General features: G+C 37.2%; 1 protein-coding gene across 1 annotated transcript in view; it reads right to left on the bottom strand.

The window, feature by feature from the left end:
• Nucleotides 1-26,787, bottom strand: part of OXCT1 (3-oxoacid CoA-transferase 1) — a 65,889-nt gene that overhangs the window by 7,154 nt on the left and 31,948 nt on the right. The window contains exons 8-15 of the mRNA XM_026716103.2: nucleotides 22,707-22,814; nucleotides 17,034-17,148; nucleotides 16,834-16,928; nucleotides 16,538-16,586; nucleotides 14,642-14,714; nucleotides 13,897-13,972; nucleotides 2,786-2,875; nucleotides 413-493 (exon numbers count right to left, since the gene is read on the bottom strand). Of these exons, the coding sequence (XP_026571888.1) occupies nucleotides 413-493; nucleotides 2,786-2,875; nucleotides 13,897-13,972; nucleotides 14,642-14,714; nucleotides 16,538-16,586; nucleotides 16,834-16,928; nucleotides 17,034-17,148; nucleotides 22,707-22,814 (687 nt within the window). The remainder of the gene's footprint in view (nucleotides 1-412; nucleotides 494-2,785; nucleotides 2,876-13,896; nucleotides 13,973-14,641; nucleotides 14,715-16,537; nucleotides 16,587-16,833; nucleotides 16,929-17,033; nucleotides 17,149-22,706; nucleotides 22,815-26,787) is intronic.

The following is a 26,787-nucleotide window of genomic DNA, read 5'->3' as shown; positions in this document are numbered from 1 at the left end:
GCAATAGCCTGCTAGCCTGAATGACAGCTCCAGTTGAAAAGACTTTAATTCTCCTTCTCAGTAAGCTTACACGGTGGAGGCAGACATGAGTTGGAAAGAAAAAAATGAAGAGACTATTATTTTAGATATACATTTCTATATATTAATTCTAATCTTCAGGCTGTTTCCTCTTATTAGTTGAACCAAAAATAACACAAATGCAGGCATTGGGCCTTGTCTTCTGAGACCAAGATAAAAATGCTCATTTGAACAAAACAATATTTGATTATTATTCAAGGGCTTATCTTAGGCAATTTATTGCCTGCTTTGTCTTGCAGGTTTGTTATGAAGATAATAAGACTGCCCTCTCCTAAATTCTTTAGGTTTTGTGAGAAAGGAAATAAGCTAAAAGTAACCAAACCAACTACTTTACCTTTTCTGTTATGATGCGATCCACACATTGTTTCCCGGTAATCGGCAAAGTGCACTTTTCCAGTATTTTGTGGGCATTGCCCTGCAACAAAATACATATTTCACTCCAATAAATCATCATATTTCAAGAGTCCTACTTGCTTCAAAATCAGAAGCACATTACTTTTCAAATGCTACAAATACAATACAACTCTTCAGTTAGTCTCAGGCTCCTGTGGTGGCCTGAGCGCTCTGCCAGCAAAAACAGGTGCCCAAGCTCCATTTTTCCCTGCAATGGCATCCTGCAACCCTCTGCCAGCAAAAACGGAGCTCAAGAGGGTTGCGCGTGACCCTCGCGAGCTCCATTTTCACTGGCAGAGGCACAGTCCTTTGCTGTTTCCAGGGCAGCCCCGCAGGCCAGATCTAAGCACTCCATGGTCTGGATCCGGCCCATGGGCCTTGAGTTTGACACCCCTGATCTAGAAGTACTTCAAAGCTATAATTTGTTTTCATACCAGCAGAACAAAATAATTATTACATTACATATGACTGCATTAATAGGTGGAATATTCTCAAGTATTATATGTACTTATGGTATATACAGTATTTATATTATGTACTTATAGTATACTATATGTATCTATAAATAGTATTTATATTATACTATCATTACAGAGCCAACTTTATTTATCTTACATTAAGGTCATATTGAAACATCTTTGCCTACAAAAGGATAGCAGTAGTCCAGGGATCAAATATTTTCCTGTAGCTTCTTCCAGCTTGAATTGTTTATTTCCTTTTCAGCATGTTTCTTTCCTTCAGTTCTGCTTTTCAATCGCTATTATTATTTCATTTTATTTAGACTGATCCCAGAAATAATGCAGTTTATACCATGAATGTGATGTGATTATATCATGTAACTAGTCATATGTTAATAGTGATTGATACCATATTACATTTAAAATGAGAAAAAGAAACGATGCCTTCTAATTATGAACACTTTAATCTGTTTGCTGGTTGCCTGAAAAAGTTTCATACTTTTACTAGTAACTGCTCAGTTACAGGTAAGGTTTGTTAATAGTTCTCCACTTCTGCTTTCCAATCTTATTGCTCTTTTGGATTAAGTATTCTAAAAAGCAACCTGAAGGTACTTTGCAAGCTTTAATCAGTGATCATTGTGTGGAATTTTGCAGTACTATTAACTCTTCTTTATAGCTGCTATATATCACCTCTTTTTTTAATTTAAACTCTTTGAAACATTCTTCGTTCTGTCCTTTTCTTTTTACTATAGAAAATGATTACTTCATTCTAATTCATTCCAATGTATACAGAGCGTAGTTAAAATAGTCAAGAAGATATCCACCATAATATAACCATGTGAAAAGGCATCGAGAGTTGCTTTGAACAAGATGAATGCCATATACTGTAAATCTAATAAATAAATAAAAAGCAAAGATCAAATTAAAGATGATGGTCATGACCATGCAATCACAGTCCTTGTGTATACACTGGCACAAGTTTCACCTGCATGATTGCAAATAAGAATTTTGACTTTGAAGCCTCAACATTGGAAGTCATAAAACTACTTTTCCTCGTATAGTAATGATTTATCTATGTTATACTTCACCAATTTATCATAACAGTCATGAAGTATTTTTGCTACACTTCTCATAGTAATTAAAGGAAATGTTTAATATTTGTTAATTGGAAAAATGATTTCTAGACTCCTCCTGATTTTTTGACTACAACAAGCTAACACACCTCTCTCCTCTATATCACAAGACCTAATATGGACACCTAACATCAAAAAGGTCATTAAAAAAGCACAACAAAGAATGTTCTTTCTGCACCAACTAAGAAAGCTCAAACTGCCCAAGGAGCTGCTGATACAATTCTACAGAGGAATTATTGAGTCTGTCATCTGCACTTCTATAACTATCTAGTTTGGTTCTGCAACCCAACAGGACAGACTGAATCTTCTCATCATTCCTTATCACCCATCCCCTCCCACTTGTGACTGTATGACTGTAACTTTCTCGCTTGTATCCTTACAATTTATATTGACTGTCTCCTAGCATGATTTGATTGCTTATTGTACCCTATGACTATTATTGTACCTGATGATTCTTGATTCTTGATGAATGTATCTTTTCTTTTATGTGCACTGAGAGCATATGCACCAAGACAAATCCCTTGTGTGTCCAATCACACTTGGCCAATAAAGAATTCTATTCTATTCTATTCTATTCTATTCTATTCTATTCTATTCTATTCTATTCTATTCTATTCTATTCTATTCTACATAAGGAATTAATAGAATACACAAGGAATAGCTATCAAGATATAAACATATATAGAAGTGACACACAATTTCACTCTCCCTATATATTTTTACCTTTGCTGAGTGTTCCATAGTCACTACTACTTTAGTTCTTGAGCTGGACACCAAATCCATGGCACCGCCCATTCCTTTCACCATCTTGCCCTGGAAAAAGAAAGGAAGGAAGGAAGGAAGGAAGGAAGGAAGGAAGGAAGGAAGGAAGGAAGGAAGGAAGGAAGAGAGAGAGAGAGAGAGGGAGGGAAGGAGGGAGAGAAGGAAGGAAAGAAGGAGGGAGGAAGGAAGGAAGGAAAGAATTAAAATACAAATATATCAAAAGTTTTTGTTTTTCGAGGTTAATTCCTGCAAATATAAGAGTGTTCCCTTTGACTCAATCCATCCTTCATTACCAAGAACAATGGGTCACTAATAAGACACATTTCAATATAAGGAAGCAAGGTCAATATGCAAATGAAAAACTTTTTATTGTTTTAAAGCAGATATAATTTCACATTTGAGATACATAATCCAAGATTTGCTTGTTTGCTTGAAGGCTCGGTGTATCTGCCAATTTATACCAGCAGTACAGTCAAGATGTCAGCTCAAAATGTCATTGATTTTAAATAAAAACAGACAAGTTTATATTAATCTTGTTAGGTGTTGATTTGAGGAACATAGACATTTCACTTTAAACTGATTTCACTCTACTGCTTTTTTGTTGTGCTTACATTTTATTGATGGATTCCAGGTTTTCATATTATGATGCTGGTATCATCCCAACATATTATATGTATAATCAATTTTCTCCTTTATTCCTGAGTTCTATCCTGTGGATGCTTAAAATCAATTCTGGGTGTTCAAATGTAAGGGATAGGAAAGGGAATACAAGGGGTGGGTGGATTTGCTGATTAAAAGAGATGGGAAGAGTGAAAGAACACTTTTCAGTGTGTACCAGTACTTAAAAGTTGTTAAGCAAGATTTATTTATATTTTCCTTCCCAGGAAGAAAATCAAAATAACTGTATCAAAAAAAAAAAAGGCATTGGCAATATGTTATTTTTGCAAGCTTAGAAACCAGTAATCAAGCACTGGCCCTCTTCTAAGGAGGCTGAAAGCAAGTATTTTCCAAACAGAAAATTCTCTGTAAAATTTAAAGAATATAGATAACCAATGGGCAAATGCTGTTGCTTGAGCTAAAAAAAGGAGTTGGAAATAGCAACTTCGTTAATGTTAGTGTTCTTTCAAAGCATTCCGAAGTCGAATACTGAGAGATTAGAATATCTTTGAGGGCGGCTTTAAAAGGCAAAGAGATGAAAAGGTTCAAAACCATGTAAGGCAAGAGTGATAATAAAGTTTTCTGCTAAAGAAAAGCAGTTCTCAGAAGCAAGTATTTCGTAAGTCATCTTCCGAACCAGAAGAGCAAATAAAAGTAAGAAGTGACATTTCCATATATTCACATATTCCCTAAAGAATGTTTGCCAGATTTATTATTTTGGATTCACTGACTAATAGCCTCAGAGTATCAGTCATTGGTTTGGTAATTTACTTACATTGCCGCATTTATCAGCAACGTTACTCTTTGTTATTAATATTGATAAGTCCATAGGAAGATGTTGTCTATCACTTTGTCTATCTTCCACCTCTTAATATTTTGCTCTTAAAGTAGGATGTTTAATAGCATGGGGCTTGTCTAACATTACCAAATGTTAATTCCCATCACCCTGGGAAGCTGGAAAGAAGCAACCTCACCAATTTGCTTTCTGGTCAATCAGGGATGTGTTGTTGGAGATACCATTCCAGCAGCCATCTTGGAAGTTCCACAGCATGAACTCAAAATTCTGAATCTGTTCAACAGCCCCAAACTTTTAGTTAGATGGACTGGACTTCAGTATGATGGACCCCCTTCCTATCAATTAAGCATCATACTGTAGATAGTCCTCAACTTGCCACTTGTTCACAGTTACCACGACCATCCCAAAATGTACTTACAACCTGGTTTTGAAATTCTGCATCTTGAGCACTGGGCAACTGGCCTGCATTTATGGCTGTTTGCAGCATCCCGTGATCACATGAACCTGATTAATGTTTTTGCCTAAAACCAGCATTTACTTCTGGTTTGGGGCAAAAACACTCCATAGTGAACAATGAATTTGCTTAATGACCACAGCATGTGCTTAACAACTTGCTGGAAAAATGGTCGTAAAATTGGGTTGGTCACATGGATGATCTGCTTTATGATCATCATGACATACAACAGTAATGGGCAGCCCCATTATGGTCTCTGGTTGAGGACTACCTGTATTTGTAACAGCTTAAGCAATACTTCACTTAATGTTACTTAGCTAAGGAAATGTTTACATAAGCATTATGGAAAGGAAATCCATGTGTAAAGGTATAATATTAAAAGAGATTAAAGACACTGAATGACTCTTTAAGGCAAAGAAAGTTCAGTAACCTGCAAAATTCTGGGGGGAAAGTGCTCTGTGAGACTTTTCTAAAGTTTCTGACATCCAGTAAGACCTAGAAGAGTCAGCATGCCCTGGAACCAATATGTTAAAGAATTTTATCTGTAAGTTCTCAGTGGCAGCTCTGTGTGGAGAAAGGCATTTTTCCCCAAAGCCCATATGGCCCCTTCTCTGTTGGTTTTCAGAAGAACCACAAAGACATAACTTTCCCAGCAGGCCTGGAACAAAAAGATCTGGAATCCTGCTCAGTGACCATTTTTATAGTATTGTTGGTGTGACACTTCTGCTGCTTTATGCATCATTAATTTGTGTATGCTTCCTATAGCTATCCCAGTGATCAAGGTGGTTAATAAATTGATGAAATGAACAATCTACTAGAGAAAGAGCTGAGAATAACAACAGGTACCAGAAAAAGACAGCTGCAGTAGCTGTGTGAAGCCTACAGAAGCAACATGCATTCCAGAAGAGGTAGTAATTTCCAGGGTTGGGTTGATTCCTAGAATCAGCAAGGCTGGTCTCAGAATATGATATAAACAGCTCCTAGTCACAAGTAAGATGTTTAAAAAGAAGTCAGCGCATCTGAGTGGACAGAGCCCAATTATCCATGCCTCAAAAATTGGTTATGTGTATGGGCACCCACCTTAATCAAATAATCCTAGGTGACTGGCAAGAATGAAAACAGAAATACACACCAATGAGACACATTAGGCAAAAAAAGAAACTCTCAATCATCACAAGGCAGATAGCAGACCTTACTTCCTTGCCCTTGGGACTGAGGGAAGAATCAGGGTTTTTAAGGCCCTCAGTGTTGGGACCATCTGAACCTCAGGAAGGAAGCCATTCCACAGGGCAGGTGCTGTAAAAGGAAGGCCTGTCCCCTTGGTCCCAAGGGATGACAGCATTTAACAGAAGGGACCAACATTTGTTCACCTGCTCACTCTGATGGTGATTGCAAATCACCAAAGGCACTTTGTCCCACAAGTATCTCGGCCCTGTGTGTTGTACAATTCAAGCACCTTGAAGCACCTTGCTCATAGAACCTTACTAGAAATCAGTCACATAACAGTAGTGTTATAGGGCCATAATGTGGGTTCACTCAAAACATTCCACACCAACACATTCCGGAGAAGCTGCACTTTCCAAATGCTCTTCGAGACCACCCAATGTAGACTTGCATTGCAATAGGTTATGGAATGAGTTACTATGACCGGAGCCTCCCAATCCAGGAAAGGGTACAACTGGCTCACAAAATTTGGATTGGTTACAAAGTTCTCCTTGGCCACAGCTGCCACTTGTTTATTCAGCTGTGAATCCAAGAAGATGCCCAGAACTTGGAACAATTTTGTCTGGGGGAGCTATACCCTATCCAGAAGTAATGATGGAAGTTCTCCAGATCCAGAGGCCCTAAAATCCAGAGTTACCCAGTCTTCTTTCCATCACAATGATGACAAGCCAGGGGCTCATGAAAGATGTAACCTGTGGAATATAGGAACCTTCCATCTGCAACATCTAATTTGTGTTCAACCTTCTTTTCTCCAACCTGCTTTTGCTTTCAGGCTATTCAAATATGTGATTGTGTAAGGAGGATGAATGAGTCAGTAAGAAAATCATATTTATCATTATTTTGGTTAAACAAGAAGCTTATTCTATACCACCTGCTTCACTTATGCTTCTGGCTTGATTTTACAAGTTTATCAATAAAGATCACATGAAAAGATGGCAAACATAAATGCAGTCTCAAATCTTTCTTTAATTCACTTTTAATGTAACATTTAGATTAATATCTTTCAAGCAGATGCTCCCAGTGGTAGTTGCAACTCACTTGTGCCTTAAGCATGGTGGGAGACTTCTGTTGAAGGGAAGTAATAAATATTAATAAGCCCTAAGCACACTATTATGCTGCACATGGAACACAACTTAAAATGAAAAAAAAATTACAATGGCATTAGATATGCCAATGAAGACGCAAATATCACTGACAAAGCCTCTATATGCAGAGAGATGGAAGAACTCACATTTACCCAAAATGGAAGAATGGCTGGTGAAATTAATAGAATTGGCAGAGATGGAGAAATTGACTGCTTTAATTATATGGTATAGGGTTTCCTACTTCAGCAGGGGATTGGATAAAAAGGCCTCCAAGATCCCTTCCAACTCTCTTATTCTGTTATTAAAGATTTAGCTTCATTTCTACTTCATTTTTTTAAAAAACTGTTTGAAAGAAATGAAATTTTAACCTTGGGTTAAAATTGGCTTATGGTTATTAAATTTCTTTGTGATGATAGAATTACTGTTTGTTATGGTTTATTCTAGTTCAAAAAGTCATTGATTTTTAGGTTTTTATCTATACTGAGGAAAGTCAGAAGTTACCTTTTTTTCTATAGCTCTTTTCTGCTTTCATTTATATTTCCCAATTTTGCTTTTTTCCTACTCTTTTCCGTTTGACTTTTTTGTTTTGCGTTTTTGCATTTTATACTTTTTTTAAAAAAATGGGTTTTTTTTTTTTTAAAGAAGCAAATATCACCATATGCAATTGGGCTTTTTAAAGGTATTTGAGCACCTGACTGGATCCTAAAACTTTTCAAGCAAGAATAAGACCAGACTTACCCGGTCAAATTCCTTCCCAAATAGTTTGGATTACCACTCCTGTTCTTCCTAAAATGGCTGAGGTTGACACAAATTGTAGTGAAAAATATTTGGGGACAATGGCTAAACAAGAGAGATTAGGCTTTAAAAAAAACCAGTCAGGCATAAAAAATCTGCATAGCTTCAGGCTGTTTCTTTATATCAGGGGTGTCAAACTCAATTTCATTAAGGGCCGCATCAGGTTTGTGTTTGATCTCCAGGGCGGCATGGGACGTGGCCAGCTTGAGATCACTCATCGAGGTTCCTTTTTGAGCCATGATGGCCCCCTGCAACCTTCCACCATTGAAAATGTCTTCCCTGGCAGAGGGTTGCAGGAGGCTGTCGCGGCCCAAAACGGAGCCCGGAAGCGCCATGCATGACCTTTCCAAGCTCCCTTTCGTTGGCAGAGGCACCACTAGCAGGTCCTTCACTGTTTTCAGGGTGGACCCACGGGCCAGATCTAAACACCCCACGGTCCGGATCTGGGCCCAGGCCTTGAGTTTGACATCCCTGCTTTATATGGACAAACCAATACAGGGAGAGTAATCTGGTCTTCATTAACCACATAAACAAAGATAATGAAAGAGACAAATATATTTCCATTAAGAAGAGAGTTTAGTTTTAGGGCCATTAAAGGTATTTCTTGACTTATGACCATTTGGTTAATGACAGTTCAAAGTTACAAGGGCATTGAAAAAATGGCTTACAACACACCTTCAAAGTTACAACTGTCGCACCACCACCACAGTCATAGGATTGCAATTTGATGCTTGGCAACTGGCTCACACTGACAATAGCTGCAGCATGGTCCCATCATGTGACTGCAATCCACAACTTTCCCAGCCAGCTTCCCACAAGCAAAGACAATGGGGTAAACTGGATTTTAACAACCATGTGATGCACTTAATGACAGCAAGACTTGTTTAACAACTATGGTAAAAATGGACTTAAATTGAGTTCAATATGGGATGATTCATTTAACAAACAAATTGCTTAACAAAATAAATTCTGGTCCTAACTGTAGTTATAAATCAAGGACTGCTATCCCGAGAAGGCCTTGTCTCTGATACTAATTTGTTGAATTTGTATATTGGACAACATTCATAAAAACAAAAAAGGATCCAACAAGCAGACTGATTTGGTCAAAAGCTGACTAGAGTCATACAAAATGGGAATGGGAAGCAATATAAACTAAATGAATACAATGAGAATGGGAAGCTATATAAATTAAAAGAATAAAGAAAAGCTAATAACTCTCCTTTGTTCACACCCAAATCACAGATTAATTTAAATATGACTTTTCCAACCTAATTCGCCCCGACTATATGAGGACTGCAAGTCTGATTCCCAGCGTCATAGCTTTTACAGGTGATCAGTATGCTAGCTGGGAATGATAGGAGTTCTACTCCTAATGTACCTAATAAGCACAAAATTGAGAAAGTTTTGTTTGGACAGACTTGCTTTTAGAGAGACTTTAGATAGATAGATAGTTTGTTAAATAATTTTAGATTTGAGATAGTTTGTTAGGTAGACTTGTTTTTAGATAGGCTTGTTTTGTTTAGATAGACCCGTAAACAAGTCTCAATGGACTTGTTCACTGGGCCCTATCCAACAAAATGAAATTTAAATCGGAGAAAAGCAAGGTCTTACATTTAGACAAGAAAAACCAAATGTACAGGTACAGATTGGATGAAACCTGGCTCAATAGTAATAACTGCGAGAGGGATCTTGGAGTCCTCATGGACAACCATCTAAACAGGAGCCAACAATGTGCAGCAGCAGCCAAAAAAGCTAATACAATATTAGGTTGCATTAATAGAATCAAGAGCACGCAAAGTAATAGTACCACTTTATAAAGCCCTTGTAAGATCATACTTAGAATACCAATACAAAAAAGATGCTAAGATTTTGGAAAGAGTTCAGAGAAGAACAATAAAGATGATTATAACTATAACATATGAAGCTATAACACAGGAGTCTTCAAACTTGACAGCTTTAAGACAGCTTGTAGACTTCAAATCCCAGAATTCCTCCTCCAGTCATGTTAGTTCAGGAATTCTGGGAGTTGAAGTCCACAAGTCTTAAACTTGCCAAGTTTGAAGACCCTTGCTATAACATATGAAGATCAATTGCAGGAACTAGGTATACCTAGTCTAGTGAAAAGAAGAACCAGGGGGGGTGACATGATAGCAGTCTTCCAATACTTGAAGGGCTGCCACAACTTATTCATCAAAGCACCTGAAGGCAAAATAAGAAGCAATGAATTGAAAATAATCAAGGAGAGAAGCAACCTAGAACTAAGAAGCAATTTTCTGACAGAACAATCAACCAGGGGAACAAATTGCCTTCGGAAGTTGTGGGTGCCCATCAGTTTAGGCCTTTAAGAAGAGACTGGACAGCTATCTGTCAGAAATAGTATAGATTTCTTGTGTGAAGAGAGGTTGGACTAGATAACCTCCAAGGTCCCTTGAAGTTCTGTTACTGTTACTGGTAAATCTCAAGGAAACCACAGAGGGCCTAAATCATCAGGCAGCTTTATTCTTCCCTTGGCAAGCCTTGAGAGTGAGACAGCCCACTTTTTTTCTGAATTGCTAAGCTGATGTCAGATGAGGATGCGTGAAAAGGCTTCACTGCCAATAGTGAAATATCACACATTGCTGGCTCACAGCAAGAAATTTATTGAATCTTAACTCCAGCCTTCCACAGTAATAAGAGAGAATTCTTGCAGGAAGAAAACTGCCAAGTGGATTTTTAAACTTTATTTCTCCCCACCTCTCTTTATAATGAATCTGTTTAGCTCTGAAAATTGATTAAATTTCTCCTGTCACTTAAAATTTAAATCTGAATAGCTGAGTGCCAGCCTGGAAGAAATCAATGAGGTATGGAAATAGGTAAAATGCTGAACAAGGAATAAAATGTGGTTTAATTGATAAACAAAGCATTCAAATCAATGCTTTTCCTTTGTTTTTTTTAAAATGAGAAAATATATCAGAGCTTTGTCCTAAGAAGCCCTCAAATATGGGAGAAGCTTCATACTTAGGACTACTGTATAATAAAATTATAAAAGGGTAACGAGACATTCTGCTGAAACAATTATATTTCCTGGTTATATATTAGTCAGCTTAATGAAGGAATACAGAATCATTTCATTTTTTTGATTGTAACAGATTATAGCAATGTAGTAGACATAATTTATCTTGATTTCAGCAGACTATTTGAGTAAATACTTCATTACATATTGATTAGGAAACTAGTTAAATGTGGGCTAGATTGCATGATAATTAAATGACTTCATAGCTGGTATCAACACTGAAGCTGGCCTGACAGAAGCCATTTTGTCCGCTTCAGTGTAGCCACACTGGAGCTAAGGGTCAGGGAGTGGGGATTTGAGATAGAGGGATTTTTGTAGCCCCAACAAAATACTTTCTCTTGGGAACCAAGGACATTCTCACCCCTGATCAGAAGAAGGCAGAATGATGTTGGACTGCACAGTGATTGGATCATGCGATGGTTTGTTTTGAGAAAATAGAAAATCTTTTACTTTTAATATGGTGAAAATCACGGGAGTTTTCAGAGTCAGTTTTCACCAGATATGTGCCAATATGATATTTCCCAAAAAGTAATCTTTGAGGAATTCAATTGCCTCAGAGTCTTGCTTGCAATGGATTTATTACGTGGAACCCTGACAGCTAGCTTGAAAAGCATACCTAAAAGAGTGTTCATCAATGGTTCCTGATCAAATTCTTGCATTATCAAACGGGATAATGCAAGAATTAATCCTGGGGTCCTTTAATCTGTAATATTTTTCGTTAATGATTTGCATGTAGAAAAGGTGGGAATGTTGATTGCAAATAAAACAAAAATGGATATGTGACAGATGTAGAAGCTAAACACTTTCTGCATCCTACCATATGATTTCCCAGAGAGACAAGCTGTTCCTGGAGGTTGTAAACTCAATCTGAAAAAAATAATGGCAAGAAACCAGCTTACAGACCCATGCCCAAAGAAAGAGCCTCTCAGGAAAAGTGGAGAGAAGAAGCTGAATTGGGATAAGGAGCTAATAGGGAAAGTATCTGAGGATTAGAAGTGACAAACTAAAGTGGATTTAAGCAGTTGGATTTAGGTAAACTATGTTAGTTGGGAGGCTACTGTAAGATCCTTGGTTTCCAGGGAAGACCAAAAAGCTATTGAAGAGTCTCTGAGTTAAGGAAGACCATCAAAGGTAGAGGACCAAATTTTTAGAATTAGTCTATCCTGTGCCGAATTCTCAGGGGAAATAGAGCATCTGAAGAGAAAAATATCCATGTGCTGATAGCCACAAGAGATTGCCAGCTACATTTTCTTTGAAACCCTTAATTAACCCTAAGAAGATTAACTATAGTTGCACACACAGAAGTTTTATTATTGGAGGCAGTGAAATAGTTGAACTCTGAATGCTATTGCAATAAAACTATAATACAAGTTGTTGCATTCCAACCTTTCATCAAAAATCTTTTGCAGGCAAGTGAATAAGGAAAGAGGAGATCTATTTATATCTCTGCTTAGCTTGTCATCTAGTTAACATTTACATGATTGGCCCTGCAAGGCTGTAACAGAAACCAATGCTTTCTGTCAATGCATCACATTATGAAAATATTTGAACGGGTTCACTTGCTGGGTTATTGTGTGCTGTTGTTTTATCAGTTTGGTCTTCAGAACCCCCAAAATTCCTCTCCATTACAGGTAGTTTAAAATCCCGGAAGACAGAAACAACATTTACAATTATCTTGAAAAGTATCCTCAGTAACAGAATGAAGTTTAACAAGAGAGAAGCGTGAAGACCTTCAGTTCATTTGGTAATAGAACCTATCTTAGAATAGAACCTATCTTAGAAGATCTTAGAATAGTAGTCAGTTACAAACCAAATACATGTAACTCTGTGTAATTCTCTATTATTCTGTTCTGTATTCCGTAGTGTGGAAGCAAATAATAATGTTTGTTTAGGCCGCATCAACAGAAATATAACTTTCAAATCACAAAAAATTAATTATTATTCCACTTTATTCTTAGTCTCTTTAGTCAGACCCACCTACACCAAGTACTATTCAGGGTAACATCTTTGAAAATGAATTTAGAGAAACTGGAACAAATTTAAAGAAGAGCAAGAAGGAAGACTACGGGATTAGATATTAAGTCCTATGAAGATGGATTGAAGAAACTGGGTATATTAAGCCTTGAGAAATGATGATTGAGGTATAATAAAATAGGACTGTTAAAAAACCTGAATGGATATTACAAAGAAGGTCAAAAGCTGTTCTTTCCTCCATGGAAAAATGGATTTAAATTAATCAATCAAATTTTGACTGAATGTTATAAAAAACTTTCTAACCACAAGATCAATTCAGCAGGGATCTAACTAGCCCCTTCTCATTATGAAATCCTTGATTCTACTCTGTGATTCAGATGTCTTGGATTACAACTTCCATCATGACCATGACAGAATTCTCATCCCACAGAATCTGGAATCATTGGTTCCTCAGCCTGAAACTAAATAACAGTTTTCAAAATTTCATTTTATGTTTATACTGTATGATATAGCTGAGTGATCAATTGATATTGTAATTAGGAACAACACTAAGGAGCCCCTAGTGGGAAGGGCAATGATACAAAACAGGTTGAACCAAGATTTTCCTTTTCTTTTTCATTAGACTTATTAGATTAGATTTCATTATATTTTTAATGGAAATATTCAGTTACAAAAGACAAATATAATATTGTGATCCCTTCTGAGCAAATCAGGAGATGACTACAGTTGAAACCATAATCATCACAATTATGACAAACCACAGCTTGAACTATCTTGCTTTGCATGTAATGAGTCTATCTCATATATAAGTTTCATCTTTTAAGTTGCATTACTGAAATAAATGAACTTTTGCACGATATTCTAATTTTTTGAGTTTCAACTGTATAACATTTATTTGAGCATGCATACAAAAGTTATATTCTCCTTTTTCTGGCACTTTTTTTGAAACGCAGATGTTAAGAAAGCATCTTTAGTAAAGATATATATCAGCACTTCAGATTACTCTCAGCAATAATATAAAATTAAATTACTTACAGGGATCATCCAGTTGGCTAAATCACCATGTTTAGATACTTGCATTGCCCCAAGCATAGTTAGATCAACATGTCCCCTGTTAAAACAGCAAAGCACAACATCAGTGCACAACTGGAAGAACAACACCACACAGAATTCTGTCACACTAGTTACTGTAATTCTCAAGATGTTGAAAAATTAAATAGCAGTGAGATTAAAGAATTGCTTGTTTAAATGTATTTGAATAAGCGTAAGACTGAAGTTCCAAAGACATTTATAGAACACTATGTCGGTCAGAACTCAGTAATAGATTAAAATGTGGCATTAATTAATTGAATACATCACAATTGGCTGGGACTCTAAACCATGATTCATAAACCATAACGACTGGGTTCATGCAAATTGCTAAGCCCAAAACCAACCTACCAGTACCACTGGTGACATGGTACCAGAGACGTTTATCAGCAGATGTTATAAACAAGCAAATGTTAACATTTAATAAAGAAGAAAGTAAGTTTCGGGCATTGCATATTTAGTTATGAAAACATCCATGCTACAAAACTCAGTTCATAAAATAGAAGGATTTATATAAAGAGGAGTTAGTTTGACAATTCTTAAAACTGCTGGAGTTGCTAATATAGCTCAAATATCTATCAACTGCATGACTTTTTGGATGGGTAAGTATGAAGTCCTTTTGGGGTGGTTAAATAATAAATTCAACTACCAGATCGGGCAGTGCCTTGGACAGTTAGTGATCATTACATACCCTCGAATCATTGCAAAAGATTCATCACTAGAGAAGTATGAAGCACCTGGCAATACAGTGACTGTTTCTTTACCTGAAAAAGAAATAGAGGATAAACCCAGAGAACTTACCAGGATATACTGGAAATTTATTCTGTCAACTCAACTCATATCAACTTCATATATTATGATTCTTAATTAGTACAGAAAGGAAAAACATTCCCTCTGCATTAAATAGAAATTTTATTAAAGTACCTCACTGTTAAAAAAAAAGGTTACTATATTCAGTAAGTCCCAAACTGGACTTTGTTTTTTCTTTTGAAGACATTTCCCTTCTCATCCAAGAAGCTTCTTCAGCTCTGACAGAATAGTGGGGAATGGAAGGATTTACATTCCTTGCAGACAGCTGATAATTTGCAAGGAATATAAATCCTTCCAGTCCCCACTATCCTGTCAGAGTTGAAGAAGCTTCTTGGATGTGAAGCAAAACATCTTCAAAAGAAAAAACAAGAAAGTCCAGTTGCCTCCTGACAAAAGCACTTTTGGTACAACCATGACCTGGGTGATTGAGAATATCTTCAGACTGAATTCAGTAAGGCAGAAAAATGTACAGTGAAAGTGCACTATCTTCATGGTACCAATTCTAGTGTTAGAAAAAAATGAATATAAAATGAGAAACCATGTATACTTTCAAGTACTTCACATCTGCCCCAAAGAGAATGCTAAATTTGCTTGATACCTTGCGTTTTTAAAATTAATTGTTTTAAATTTGATTCCCTTTGAGACTATTGCAAATGTCCAGACATCCATAGATCCTGTGCTGCTGACCGCTACCTTTATGAAATGCAGAAATGAAGCCACTGAATCAGAAAATGATAGTTACACGCTTCATCTTTAAACACAGATATTTTAGCACAAATACTGTACAGAAACTGAAGCTGAAAAGAGCTGAAGGGCTGTACTAAATAATAATGTACTAAATAATGAAGTCAGGAAGTTAGATTTTTTTCAAAAATTAGGCTTAGACAAAACCCACGAGGCAGTTATTTCAAAAGATTGTTAGGGTGATGAACAGGGAGGAAAAAACTACAACTGAGAGAACGATCCAAGAATACTAGGAAAAGGAAAAGTTTGGAGTGAGAATAGTTTCAGAATAGACCCTTATGAATCATTCAGGGACCCTGATGAAAAATCTCCAGGAAATGGCACTGCTGAGTTCAGCCAGTTCCATTAGAACCAAATAACTCCCATGAGGTGCTTTATTTACGTCTGAAAGGGCAGAATCATCTCATAAGGAGAAGCTTAGAGAGAAAAATACTGAGGTACTGAGTAATAATTACAGTATTTTATCAGGATGGAGATATGCAGTACTAAATTAGGAGAGGAGGAAGATTGGTATTTGTGATGTTTTTACTTTGTACCTTGGCAGCTAAAGCTAAGAATTACTAGAGTTACTCTGAGTTGAGTAACTAAAATGACTGGCAACAAAAAAATGTCAGGTACATTTAGTGTACATCCTCTTAGCTTTGTGTGAATCCTGAATGTCTTGGTTCCCAAACATACAAAAGTTATTATTTTGATATGACAGAAGAGGAAGTTTTTTTTTAATAGTTGGAATTTAATCTTACTATCTGTATTTAAGTGGCAAAGACATTAAGTTTAATCTTTGCCATGGCTGCTACTCCGCAAAGATTTGCTTTGTTATGTAGGGCACATTACTAAACAACCAAGTAGATCTTTGGCTGAGAAAAAAATAGTGTGCCCATATGGTAAAACTACTTCTACATTTCTATATCTGGAACATTTGCTTTCTGGTCCTCCCCATGTATTCTATCTGGAGTAAGACAATAAGTTGCAGTAATCTCTCTGAATGAAAAAGCAAAGTAGAAATGTAAGTAAAAGAAAGGGGAAAAATTACCTGCATTGATGAGGTCAGGGTCAACTTCATTTTCAGATGGATAGGGTCCCTAATTCAACAACAACAATAACAAATATTGAATCTTTGTTCTAACCATTTATTTGATGAACTCATGCATAAGTATTAACCCCCCCAGCCATATTTATAGCAGTCTTCAACAAACTGTTGCCCTCAGCTGAACTACAAGTCCCATTTCATACAAGGGCTTGATAGGAACTGTAGTCCTATTTATTTGGAAGGCTTGTCTGTAGTAGGCTAGTGGATAGGTTTCTTTGTTATCTCTGTTCTATCCTTACCAAACCAAGGACGCCATTTTCACTCTGTAGATGCACAGTTATATCTGGGCTGATATAGTTGCTGGCAAGCAGGGGAATGCCGATACCCAAGTTAGCTTTAATTAATTAAGTTAAGGTTCCATTCAACTTTTTACATTGTTTGTTCAGTTGTGCCTTCAGAAACAGGGAAACAAAGAACTTTCATCATATTTAAAGGATACCATACATGCCATCTTCAAATTCAAGAGCTGCCCGTCTGATAATCCTTTCTCTTACATTATCACCACTTTTCTTCTGTTTGCTCTGAGAGTCTTCAGCTTTGCGAAGTGATAATTTCTAAGAAAACAAGGAGAGCAAGAAGTTGGTGTTTCTTCCATGTGATATCTGGAACAAGCAAATGACACCTCAGGGGACACCTTAAATAAACAGATGCTGCTTTATACTCAGGTACTTTAAAATAGTAAGAAATAGTATTAGGTGGGCCTGGATTATTTATAGAAATTTTCTGACTTGAGTTGTACTTGGTTTTTCAATAAAGCCTTGGGATCTACATGCCAAAAATATCAAGTGAAAAAGGGTCAAAAGCTAATTTTGATTTTTATATGCACAAAGGTGGAAGGACTTAAAAATATCTACAATAGTAGAATGGAGAGTTGGTGGAATTAGTAGAGATGGTGAAATCGATAGCTTTGATGCAAGATTTTGGCAAATTTTAGTTTTACTTGGAAACTATTATTGCTCTTTTTGAGTGAAACTGAAAGAAATGAAAAGATGATTTGGGGATTTGATGATTAGTATTACACAGGATTATGAAAATAATATTGAGAAATGTTAACCTTAGAGTGAGACTTTGATGAATTTTTATATTTATACCTGTATCAAAGTCCGAAATAATTATTTTCCTATTTTTCTTATTATTTTTATTTCTGCATTTTTACTTTTATTGCTTTCTGAACCATTTTCTTTTTCTAATTTTTGATTTATCTTTGAGCTGTGTAACTTTTTTGAAATCTAATAAGTTATTTAAAATGCTTACTTTTTTTTAATGTGTATTTAATTAAAATTAATAATAGGCAATATATTTTCACCAAAAGGGACAGAATAGAAGAAAAGTTGCGCTGAATGTTGAATGTAGTAGAGGGGATCTGGAATAAACTAAGTGGAGAAGCAAATGCAGACAATGCTATTATTCATATCTATTATCATCATGCAACCAAGGAAATGGTGCATATCATGCATTCTTAACAGCAGAGGCATAATGGTAGACTTTAATTAATTACACAACTCTTAGGAGACAAGACCTTTTGCTTTTGATCTTATAGAGTATATAATATGTTCTTTCTATACAGTATATATTACATTGCATTGTTTATACTTCTTTAAGCCTAAACCTCTATCCTTTCATCTATGCTATAATATTTAAAAAGGAAAAAAAGAAAACATAAAAGAAAATAAGGAAACACACACACACACACACACACACATTTAAAGCCCACATGTGGTTAAGTTCATAATTTTTCTCAGGTTTCAATTTTTTGCTACACGGTTCAAGCATGAAAGGAAAATCTCTGAATTTTATTTCTCCTCCTGATATAATTTCTGGCTGTGAGTACCTGACTGTAAGTCAATTTGATTCCCAGGAATTGCCTGGACATGTCCCCTGCAGCTCTCTCTTTGTAACATTTTCTCAGATGTGATTTGCCTTCTTAGAGCTCAGAGAATGACTAGCCCATGGTCACTCAACTGACTTCATACTTCATTCTGACTTTATTGGAAGGGATCGGGTGCTCTTCCAACCGCTGCAGAATTTGTTAATTAATTTTCAAGATCCCCAGGAGATTGTACGGGAGCTGCATGCACCCCTGGGGCTTCAGATTATAAGTCTCTAGTTTATGCTAAGACCTGTATCAGTAATGCAGTCAGCTGTAGACTAAGGATATTTCCAGAGGGTCCTATCCTGACCACACCATTGTAGTACACAGAAATTCAGATTTTGTCAAGGAATGGGTACCTAGGCTGCTCTTCTTCTGTATAGAAGAGGAGTATATAACAATTTTCTAATTGGAATGGATCAAGAGCAGCATTTTGTATAGAAGCACAAAATCTGCAAACATTGAGCTGTGGTGGCGCAGTGGTTAGAGTGCAGTACTGCAGGCTACTTCTCCTGACTGCTGGCTGCCTGCAATTTGGTAGTGCAAATCTCACCAGGCTCAAGGTTGACTCAGCCTCCCATCCTTCCGAGGTTGGTAAAATGAAGACCCAGATTGTTGGGGACAATATGCTGACTCTGTAAAACTGCTTAGAGAGTGCTGTAAAGTTCTGTGAAGTGGTATATAAGTCTAAATGCTATTGCTATTGCTTTCCCTATTCTGAGATCAAAGAACAGGGCAGGCAAGTTTAATATAACTGCTGAGCTCAACAATATTTACAGGACTCACATTTGTTTTCCACTCTCCTCCCTAGAGTCCGAGTGGTGAACATCAAGTAATAAAAACAGAAGCTGACACTAATAATAAAAGCTCAAAAGCTCAATATTATCTGTTAGTGGGTATTCTTTTCTGCTTTCCACAGTCACTGCTGTGTTATGGATTTAGTATCAATTTGGGACAACTAAGACTCAACACTGTAGGTTATTAACACCCTGTTCCAAGAACTGACAAATCCATGAACTAAGAAGATTTCCTACAGGGTGTAGGGGCAAGGGGAGGGGTGCACATGTTGAAAGAGAGATGGAGGTACATATAAAAAAAATCTGCGTGCAGTAAAGCTACTTTGTGTAATTTAATTTAGAACATGTGGAGAACATTATAAATCAATTTAAGTAAATAAAATGGGAGGAGGGGAAATCTTCACCCATCCCTATGTCAACTCATGGCTTGACTACTGCTATGCACTCTATATGGGGCTGCCCTTGAAAACCACCAGGAAACTTCAGTTGGTCCAGAATGCAGAAGCAGTGATGTAACACCCCTACTTCATGAATTTCACTGGTTATCAGTTTGTGCAATTCAAAGTGCTTGAATAAAGTCCTACATAGTGAAGAGCCTGATTATTTGAAGACCGCCTATCCCCATAGCATCTGCTTGACTGATCTGATCTGATAGGATTGGATGTTCCAATTCCTTTTATTAAACCATGCCATCTACTGGGATCCCAGAAGGGTGCCTTCTCTATAACAGCACTACTACATGAGGTTCCCCTGAAGTTATGGATGGGGTCTCTGCTGTTGTTCAGATGAGCAGTGAAGACTTAGTCCTTCATACAGGCCTTTGGCAAGGGAGAATAAGGCTCCTCACTTCATTCCATCTGGACTGTCGCACTTGCCAGCTTTTATTGTTTTTACTGTAATTTCTTTATTTGATTGTTGCAAGCTGCCCCAAATCATTGGGAGTTGGGTGACATGCAAGATTATCAAATAACAATAAACCAACAATGCTCCACAATATCATTCCTTTCTCATCAACTGTTCCATATTTTTTTTTCAAGATAAAATGTCAGTGTTTGAAGTAAATATGTTATTTGCAAGGCGTACGCAAAATGAATAATTCGTAAAAATTATTCGAATGTAGACTCTACTTCTCTCCTCCCCTCAATAAGCTTTTTCTAGGCAATCCAAGCCTATTCACTCAGCCAATGTAGCAAACATAAAAACTTTTCCAATGTCTGCATCAAGACAAGGCTGGTACAGGGCCTCATCTGCCTTGAATAATGTTCTAGAGTTGTGCTAGACTTAAAGAGTAATATTTGCAATGGCAGCTCAGAAAGGAAATACAAGTACACATGCATACACACATGAGCAACACAACTCTCACCCTCATTCTCCAAAATGAATGCTAAATAATATTTATGGCGCAGCAATGAACTACATTAAATCAGAATAGATGTCAGCCCTACAAAGTAGATCAGATGAAGAAACAGCCACTACATATGCCTAAAACTACTCTTATTAGAAGAAAATCTCATGTTTGTATTTAGGATTCACACAAAATGTATTTCCCTCTTCCTTCTTTTATGCTCTTGTGTCTTCCGTAAGCATTTTCAGAAATCTATATCTATATTTAGACTTAAGCCATGTTTATCTTATTTGCTTTGGTAATAGATATCCCTCTCTCTATCAAGGCCATCCATTAAACTCTTTACAAAGGGTAAGAAATCTTCTAGCCTCCATGCCGAAATCAACTCAGTAATGAATCAAATATTAGTTGGATGTTTGATACCACTATCATTATTATTATTAAGACTATTACCAAAAGTGCTAGGAGAACCAAACATGAGAATTGTGCAATGTGTACTTTGCAACAAACAACACCTGCATAGATGTTTATCTATATGAGATCCTCAATAAGAATGTTACAAACTTAAGTTGAGCAATTCTCAATTTAAAGTAATTTATATTGACAAGGTAACCTAGAGCCAGTAAGCAAAATAATTCACATTGATTATTGCAAGGACTTACAGACCTCAACCTGAATACAAGCCAAAGATTGTTTTTTTATATATTTATGCCGTCCTGGTGGAATAAATCAGTGTGTGGTCTAATTCAAGACAGATGGTTTTACTTGGCAGGATGGATTTTCAACAGGGGTTGCAAAGGAGGCAATGAGGTTTTATCATCTCCACAGTGGCAAGAACAGCATATGAGAGAGCCCTGAATATTCCTGTATGCATTATGCAGAGCTGTGGATCAATGGTCAAGCTGCTACTGTGAGGTCCAGGGACAAGGCTTCTGGTCTAAATCTGCAGCTTGTTATCTTGGCCTCTGCTTCTTATTTGAAATTTGAACGTCAAGAGCATAAATATCTTAACACAGTTACTGGGAGGGGGAAGTGGGATAAATAGAATTTAGGTATCTCTTTGGCTATTTTACTCACACAACTGCAGTTGGGCCAGATATATGACTGCAATTATTCCTCCTTTAATAAGATAAAGGCTATCTTTCTTTGCCAGACTCCCTAGTTAAATCTGCTTTATACCAGAATCCTCACCCAGCAGGCAGTGGAAAACTGTATTACATCCAATATAATTTCTATCTGAAAATGCAATCAGCACCTTATAGATGGATGCTATTTTTATAGACTCTTTCCACAATTCCTGCTCCCCTCAACACCCCACAACTCGGTAAACAGGCAAGCTTGAAGCTTCATTGTCTGTTTACCAAGAAAGATCCCAAGGAGGATTTAAAAAATAAGCAAAACCAATTCAATCCCAGCTGCAACTGTGATCCAGGCTATATGAAACATTTCAAAACAAGAGGACTAAAAGAAGGAGGAATCACAAGAGTGAAGGAAAACAGACCTGGGGGTGGGTGGGAAGGTGAAGCGCAGTTGAAGATATGGCTGAATAATAAGATGGCAAATCGACACAAAGACCTTATGACTGAATGTGAAGAAATAAAGAACCTGCAGGGACTTGCTCAGACAGTTACCAGGAGTCAACATTGACCCAAAGGTGAAGGCTAAATAAATAAAGTAAAATAAAAGAGGGAGAGGAGAGGAGGAGAGGGGGAGAGGGAAGGAAGGAAGGAAGGAAGGAAGGAAGGAAGGAAGGAAGGAAGGAAGGAAGGAAGGAAGGAAGGAAGGAAGGATGTATCACATACCCTAAGATATACTCTTGGACCAGTTATTCATTAGGAGTGATGGCCCCCATAAGGGAATCAAAGATTACCATTGTTCTATAAGGAAATGCCTTTTTTAAGTTATCTGCTGTCTCACGCAAGATTTTGTGTAAAGCATAGATCAGATCTGCCTGTGCTGAATGTCTGGAGGTGAGAGGGGTAGATTACCTGTCTCTCGGTTCTCGCTATAATCACCACATTATCACTAACATTGCCAGTGGAAACATTTTGCAAGCACACCCATATCCACAGACCAGTTCCAAACCCACCTAGGAGTTACCTCAATTCTTTTTTCATACTTGTCCCCTTGGATGAGACGATGGACATAGATTTTGGGGACATGGATATCTTCGGGGGCAAAGGACCCTACATCAACAATTTCTTCTACCTGGAATGATAGGAAAATGGGAAAGACAAAGACAGAATTTAGTGCAGCATACCACATAATTTCAACAAGAATAAGGAGACTGCAGTTTTCCCTTATACAGCCTCCTTTTCCAGATGTGCTAGTACTATGTCCAGAAATATTAGCACACATAGTCCAAAGCTGTGCTTGCTGTGAATTATGGGAGTTGTCATCCCAATACAACAAAAGACAGTAATTTGAACACAATTTCTTCAGATAAACCGAACTCATGAAAGTAGAAAATCTTTTCAAAGCATCACTTAAGCACATGTCAATGAATTACTGCCTAAATGCAGTCTTCCCCAATACTAATTACTTGCTATGGCCCATTTACTGCTAAGATCTCTACCATTTATTCCTAATAAACACACGGATGCAAATGGTTACTTATGGTCTCAGATGAGCAGAGGTAGAGACAACAACCAGAATGAAGGTCAGTGAAAAAACAAATGTGCAGTTATCAATTTGACAGATACAACCCCCCCCAAATAATTTTTTTTTCCATTCTGCCTTTAGCTACTAATGAGCACTACACAACAGAAAACCAAAGCAGAAAAGGAAGTCAATGAATGTTATTATTCTCAAAAATCATCAATTCCTCATTCCCTCAAGCCAAAGGTCTGAAAAAGGAAAGATAATTGAACAAAACAGGACAAAAACCAGATAATTTTTAACCACCGAACGTATCTAATAAGTGTACAGCATTAACTACAATCCACTCTATGACCTGGAATTCCTGGATTAAAATCTGTGTTTCTGGCCAGAGAATTGCATTGTTCCCAGGAAGCACCTGTTCCCAGTAAACCCAGCGAGCACCTGTTTCTAGTAAATATCTGTTTAATTTGATAACTTAGTATCATCAAGTCATAATTCATGTCATTCATTCTGTGAGTGCCCCCATAAAATGTCTATGGAGATTCTCAGTCATCCAGGTCTTGGTTGTCCCAAAGGTGCTTTTTTTTCAGGAGGCAACTGGACTTTCTGGTTTTTCTTTGAAGACATTTCACTTCTCCTCCAAGAAGCTTCTTCAGCTCTAAGACTATAGTGGGGAATGAAAGGATTTATATTTCTTGCAGCGAGCTCCTCACAACTCTCTAAAACAATGCAAATAACAAGCTGTTTGTGAGGAATAGAAATCCTTCCATTCCTCACCATCCAGTCAGAGCTGAAGAAGCTTCTTAGATGAGAGTTGCCTCATGAAAAAAAAGCACCTTTAACCCTCCATAAAATACTCTCGACAGGCTTAATATGCCACCATCCCAAAATATTTCCATATACTGGATAAGAAGACACAGGCTTAATAATAAACCAGCCTTTCCTAACCAAGTGGTCTCAATTCTATAGAGCATACAAGTCCCAGAACAGATTTTTTTACTCCTAACACATGTGCAAACAAGTTGGTGAAGTCTGTACTAAATCATATGAAAACATTATGAAAAAGATTGTAGATTTTCTTCAGATTTACACATTCTGCAATTATTTAACCTACCCTCTCTTACTTTTTATATTTTTTTACTATTATTAGATCTGACTGACTGGATGTGGTACTTTTGATTAGTAGAGACTTGTCAGAGATCTAGGATAGCTAACTATATTGCAGCAATGTGGCACCATTCAATTATATCGTTGTTGAGTTGACATTCTATCCATTTCTATTGTGTTCAGCTGCTTTGGGTAGGCACCAAATGTACCAACCACACTTGGCACCAATACTATTTTCTTTTTCCCCATTCATTCTACTTAAAGATCTTTATATTTCATAAATAACTCAAAGTTGCAAACATATCTAGTATGTTTTTCTCTTCCTATTTTCCTCACAACAACAACCCTCTGAGGTAAGTTGGGCTGAGAGACTGGCCCAAAGTTTCCCAGCTGGCACTCATGCCAAGGCAAGACTAAATCTCACAGTCTCCTGGTTTCATAGGCCAGTTGCATCACCATTAGATCCAACCTGATCTCTTTTCAGGTTCCTTCCCAACTATTTCCCTTCTATTTCCAATGACTACAGCATCAATTATACATGTTTGCTTCTTCATAATTACAATCATGTCTGGCTTATCATGAGTTAAATGTTTATCAGTTTGTATCTGGAGGTTCTTAACCTCTTTATTGTCAACCACTTTTTCAATATTGCGATTCTACCAATTGTTTGCATTATGTTATGACTAGCTCAATACATGTGCTTTGCTATGAAACTATGTCGTCGGCTTAGTTTTTGGGGAGGAAAATAAGGGGGGGGAATTCTGCCTCTGCCTACCAGCATTCAACGGTATTCATCTGGGTAGCATCCTGTCAGTGTGTGAGAGAGTTGAGGGCTGTTTGGAAGCTGAAGCAGTATTTGCTGTGTGAGCAAGGAGACAGCAAGGAGCTTGGGCGTGGCTTAGCTCAATTGTTCTGTAGTAAAGCTGCTTGGTGCTGTGAAACTAAAACTGAAACTCCTCTCCTCTGCTTGTGTTTTGCATTTGGAACAGATTTGTTTTCAGGTGGTGGTGGGGGAGTAGAATTCCTTAGCATCATAGCATGTTAATAATAATATATGAAATACTAATGCTTTGATGGTCATTTCGAAAATCCTTTGTTAGTGAGCACCTAGAAGCCAAGAGGAACATACCTGCCAAATTTCAAGTTTGTAGGCTTTACGGTTCTGGAGATTTTGTGATGATGTGTGAGTGGTATATCACTTTTATATATAGAAATTAGGAGATAACTTCCAATGAATAATTACAATGAATGAAAGTGGTTTCTTTATTGTGTCTTTCCAAATATTCCACCTGTACCATCTTACTTCCATGTACTGGTAGTCCTTGACTTAAGACTGCAGTTGGGACCAGAATTTCCATCAATAAGTCTTGCAGTCATAAGTGCAAGTGTCAGAATTCAGCAAAAAAGGTCACAAATCATTATCACATGACTTCAGGATGCTGCAACTACAGTAGTCGTAAATGCAAGCCAGTTGCCAAGCACACAAATTGCTATCATGCAATCCTGGAAGTTGTGCAAGTACAGGTTCTAAGTCACTTTTTCCAAGGCTGTTGTAACTTTGAACAGTTATTAAATGATCAGTAGTTAGCTGAGGACTGCCTGTCCTGGGGGTTCAAAGGACTCTTTCCCTTTCTCCTTCTACTATTACTTTAAAAGGACTTCGACAAAGTGCCTGCCTCCACCATATCATCATATAAATGGACCTATAAGCTTTCTCAGAAAATTTTTAAAAAATGAGCAGCTAGAACCTAGTGCTTTGAATGGATACTAAAGTGCCTCCGAAAGGAGAAATGTAAGATAGTCAGAGCAACCTATGGACCTAAGTCGCTAGGGTTGGAGACCCTTGTTAAGGAGGACAGGGATCTAGAAAGGTGTCAGGAAGCAGAAAATGTGTCTTGTAATTTTTATATGGAGAAATTTTCCCTCTCCTCTGCAGCAGCTTTCATAAGTGCCTGCAATGCGTTTTCAAAATTTCAAATACCTCAAGCAACTTTCAAAGGCTAACACGCCTTAAGTTTATGGAATTGTAATAGCTAGATTCTCACTAACTTAGGAAGGATTTGATAGCGGTTTATCTGATCAATCTTCAATTGGCAATTTCTAGATTCATTGCTGTTTTATCATTTTTGTTATAGTACATTTAATGCAGGAGTTCCCAACCTGGGGTGCTTGCACCCCCTGGGGGTGCGAGATGATATTCCAGGGGGTGCGAGAAAAGTCCAGGTAAATAATAGGATATTGGCTATATGTTGGCATTTTTATTTATTATTTATTTCAGGGGGTGCAAGGTTCGAGTGAAATTTCTTTAGGGGTGCGGGGCAAAAAAAAGGTTGGGAACCACTGATTTAATGCATGGTTTCTACAAATGTTTAGAAAAAATAATTGACAATAGGCTGCAATCAATAGGGCACACATAGCAAAGAGATGCACAGAAAATACATCTAAATTGAATGGGATGATTGAATGGGATATG

The sequence above is a fragment of the Pseudonaja textilis genome, chromosome 2, assembly GCF_049901715.1.
Source record: "Pseudonaja textilis isolate UNSWEBS1 chromosome 2, rPseTex1.2, whole genome shotgun sequence".
Taxonomy (NCBI): domain Eukaryota; kingdom Metazoa; phylum Chordata; class Lepidosauria; order Squamata; family Elapidae; genus Pseudonaja; species Pseudonaja textilis.
The sequence above is the reverse complement of the archived record's forward strand: the minus strand, read 5'-3'. Positions and strand labels throughout refer to the sequence as shown.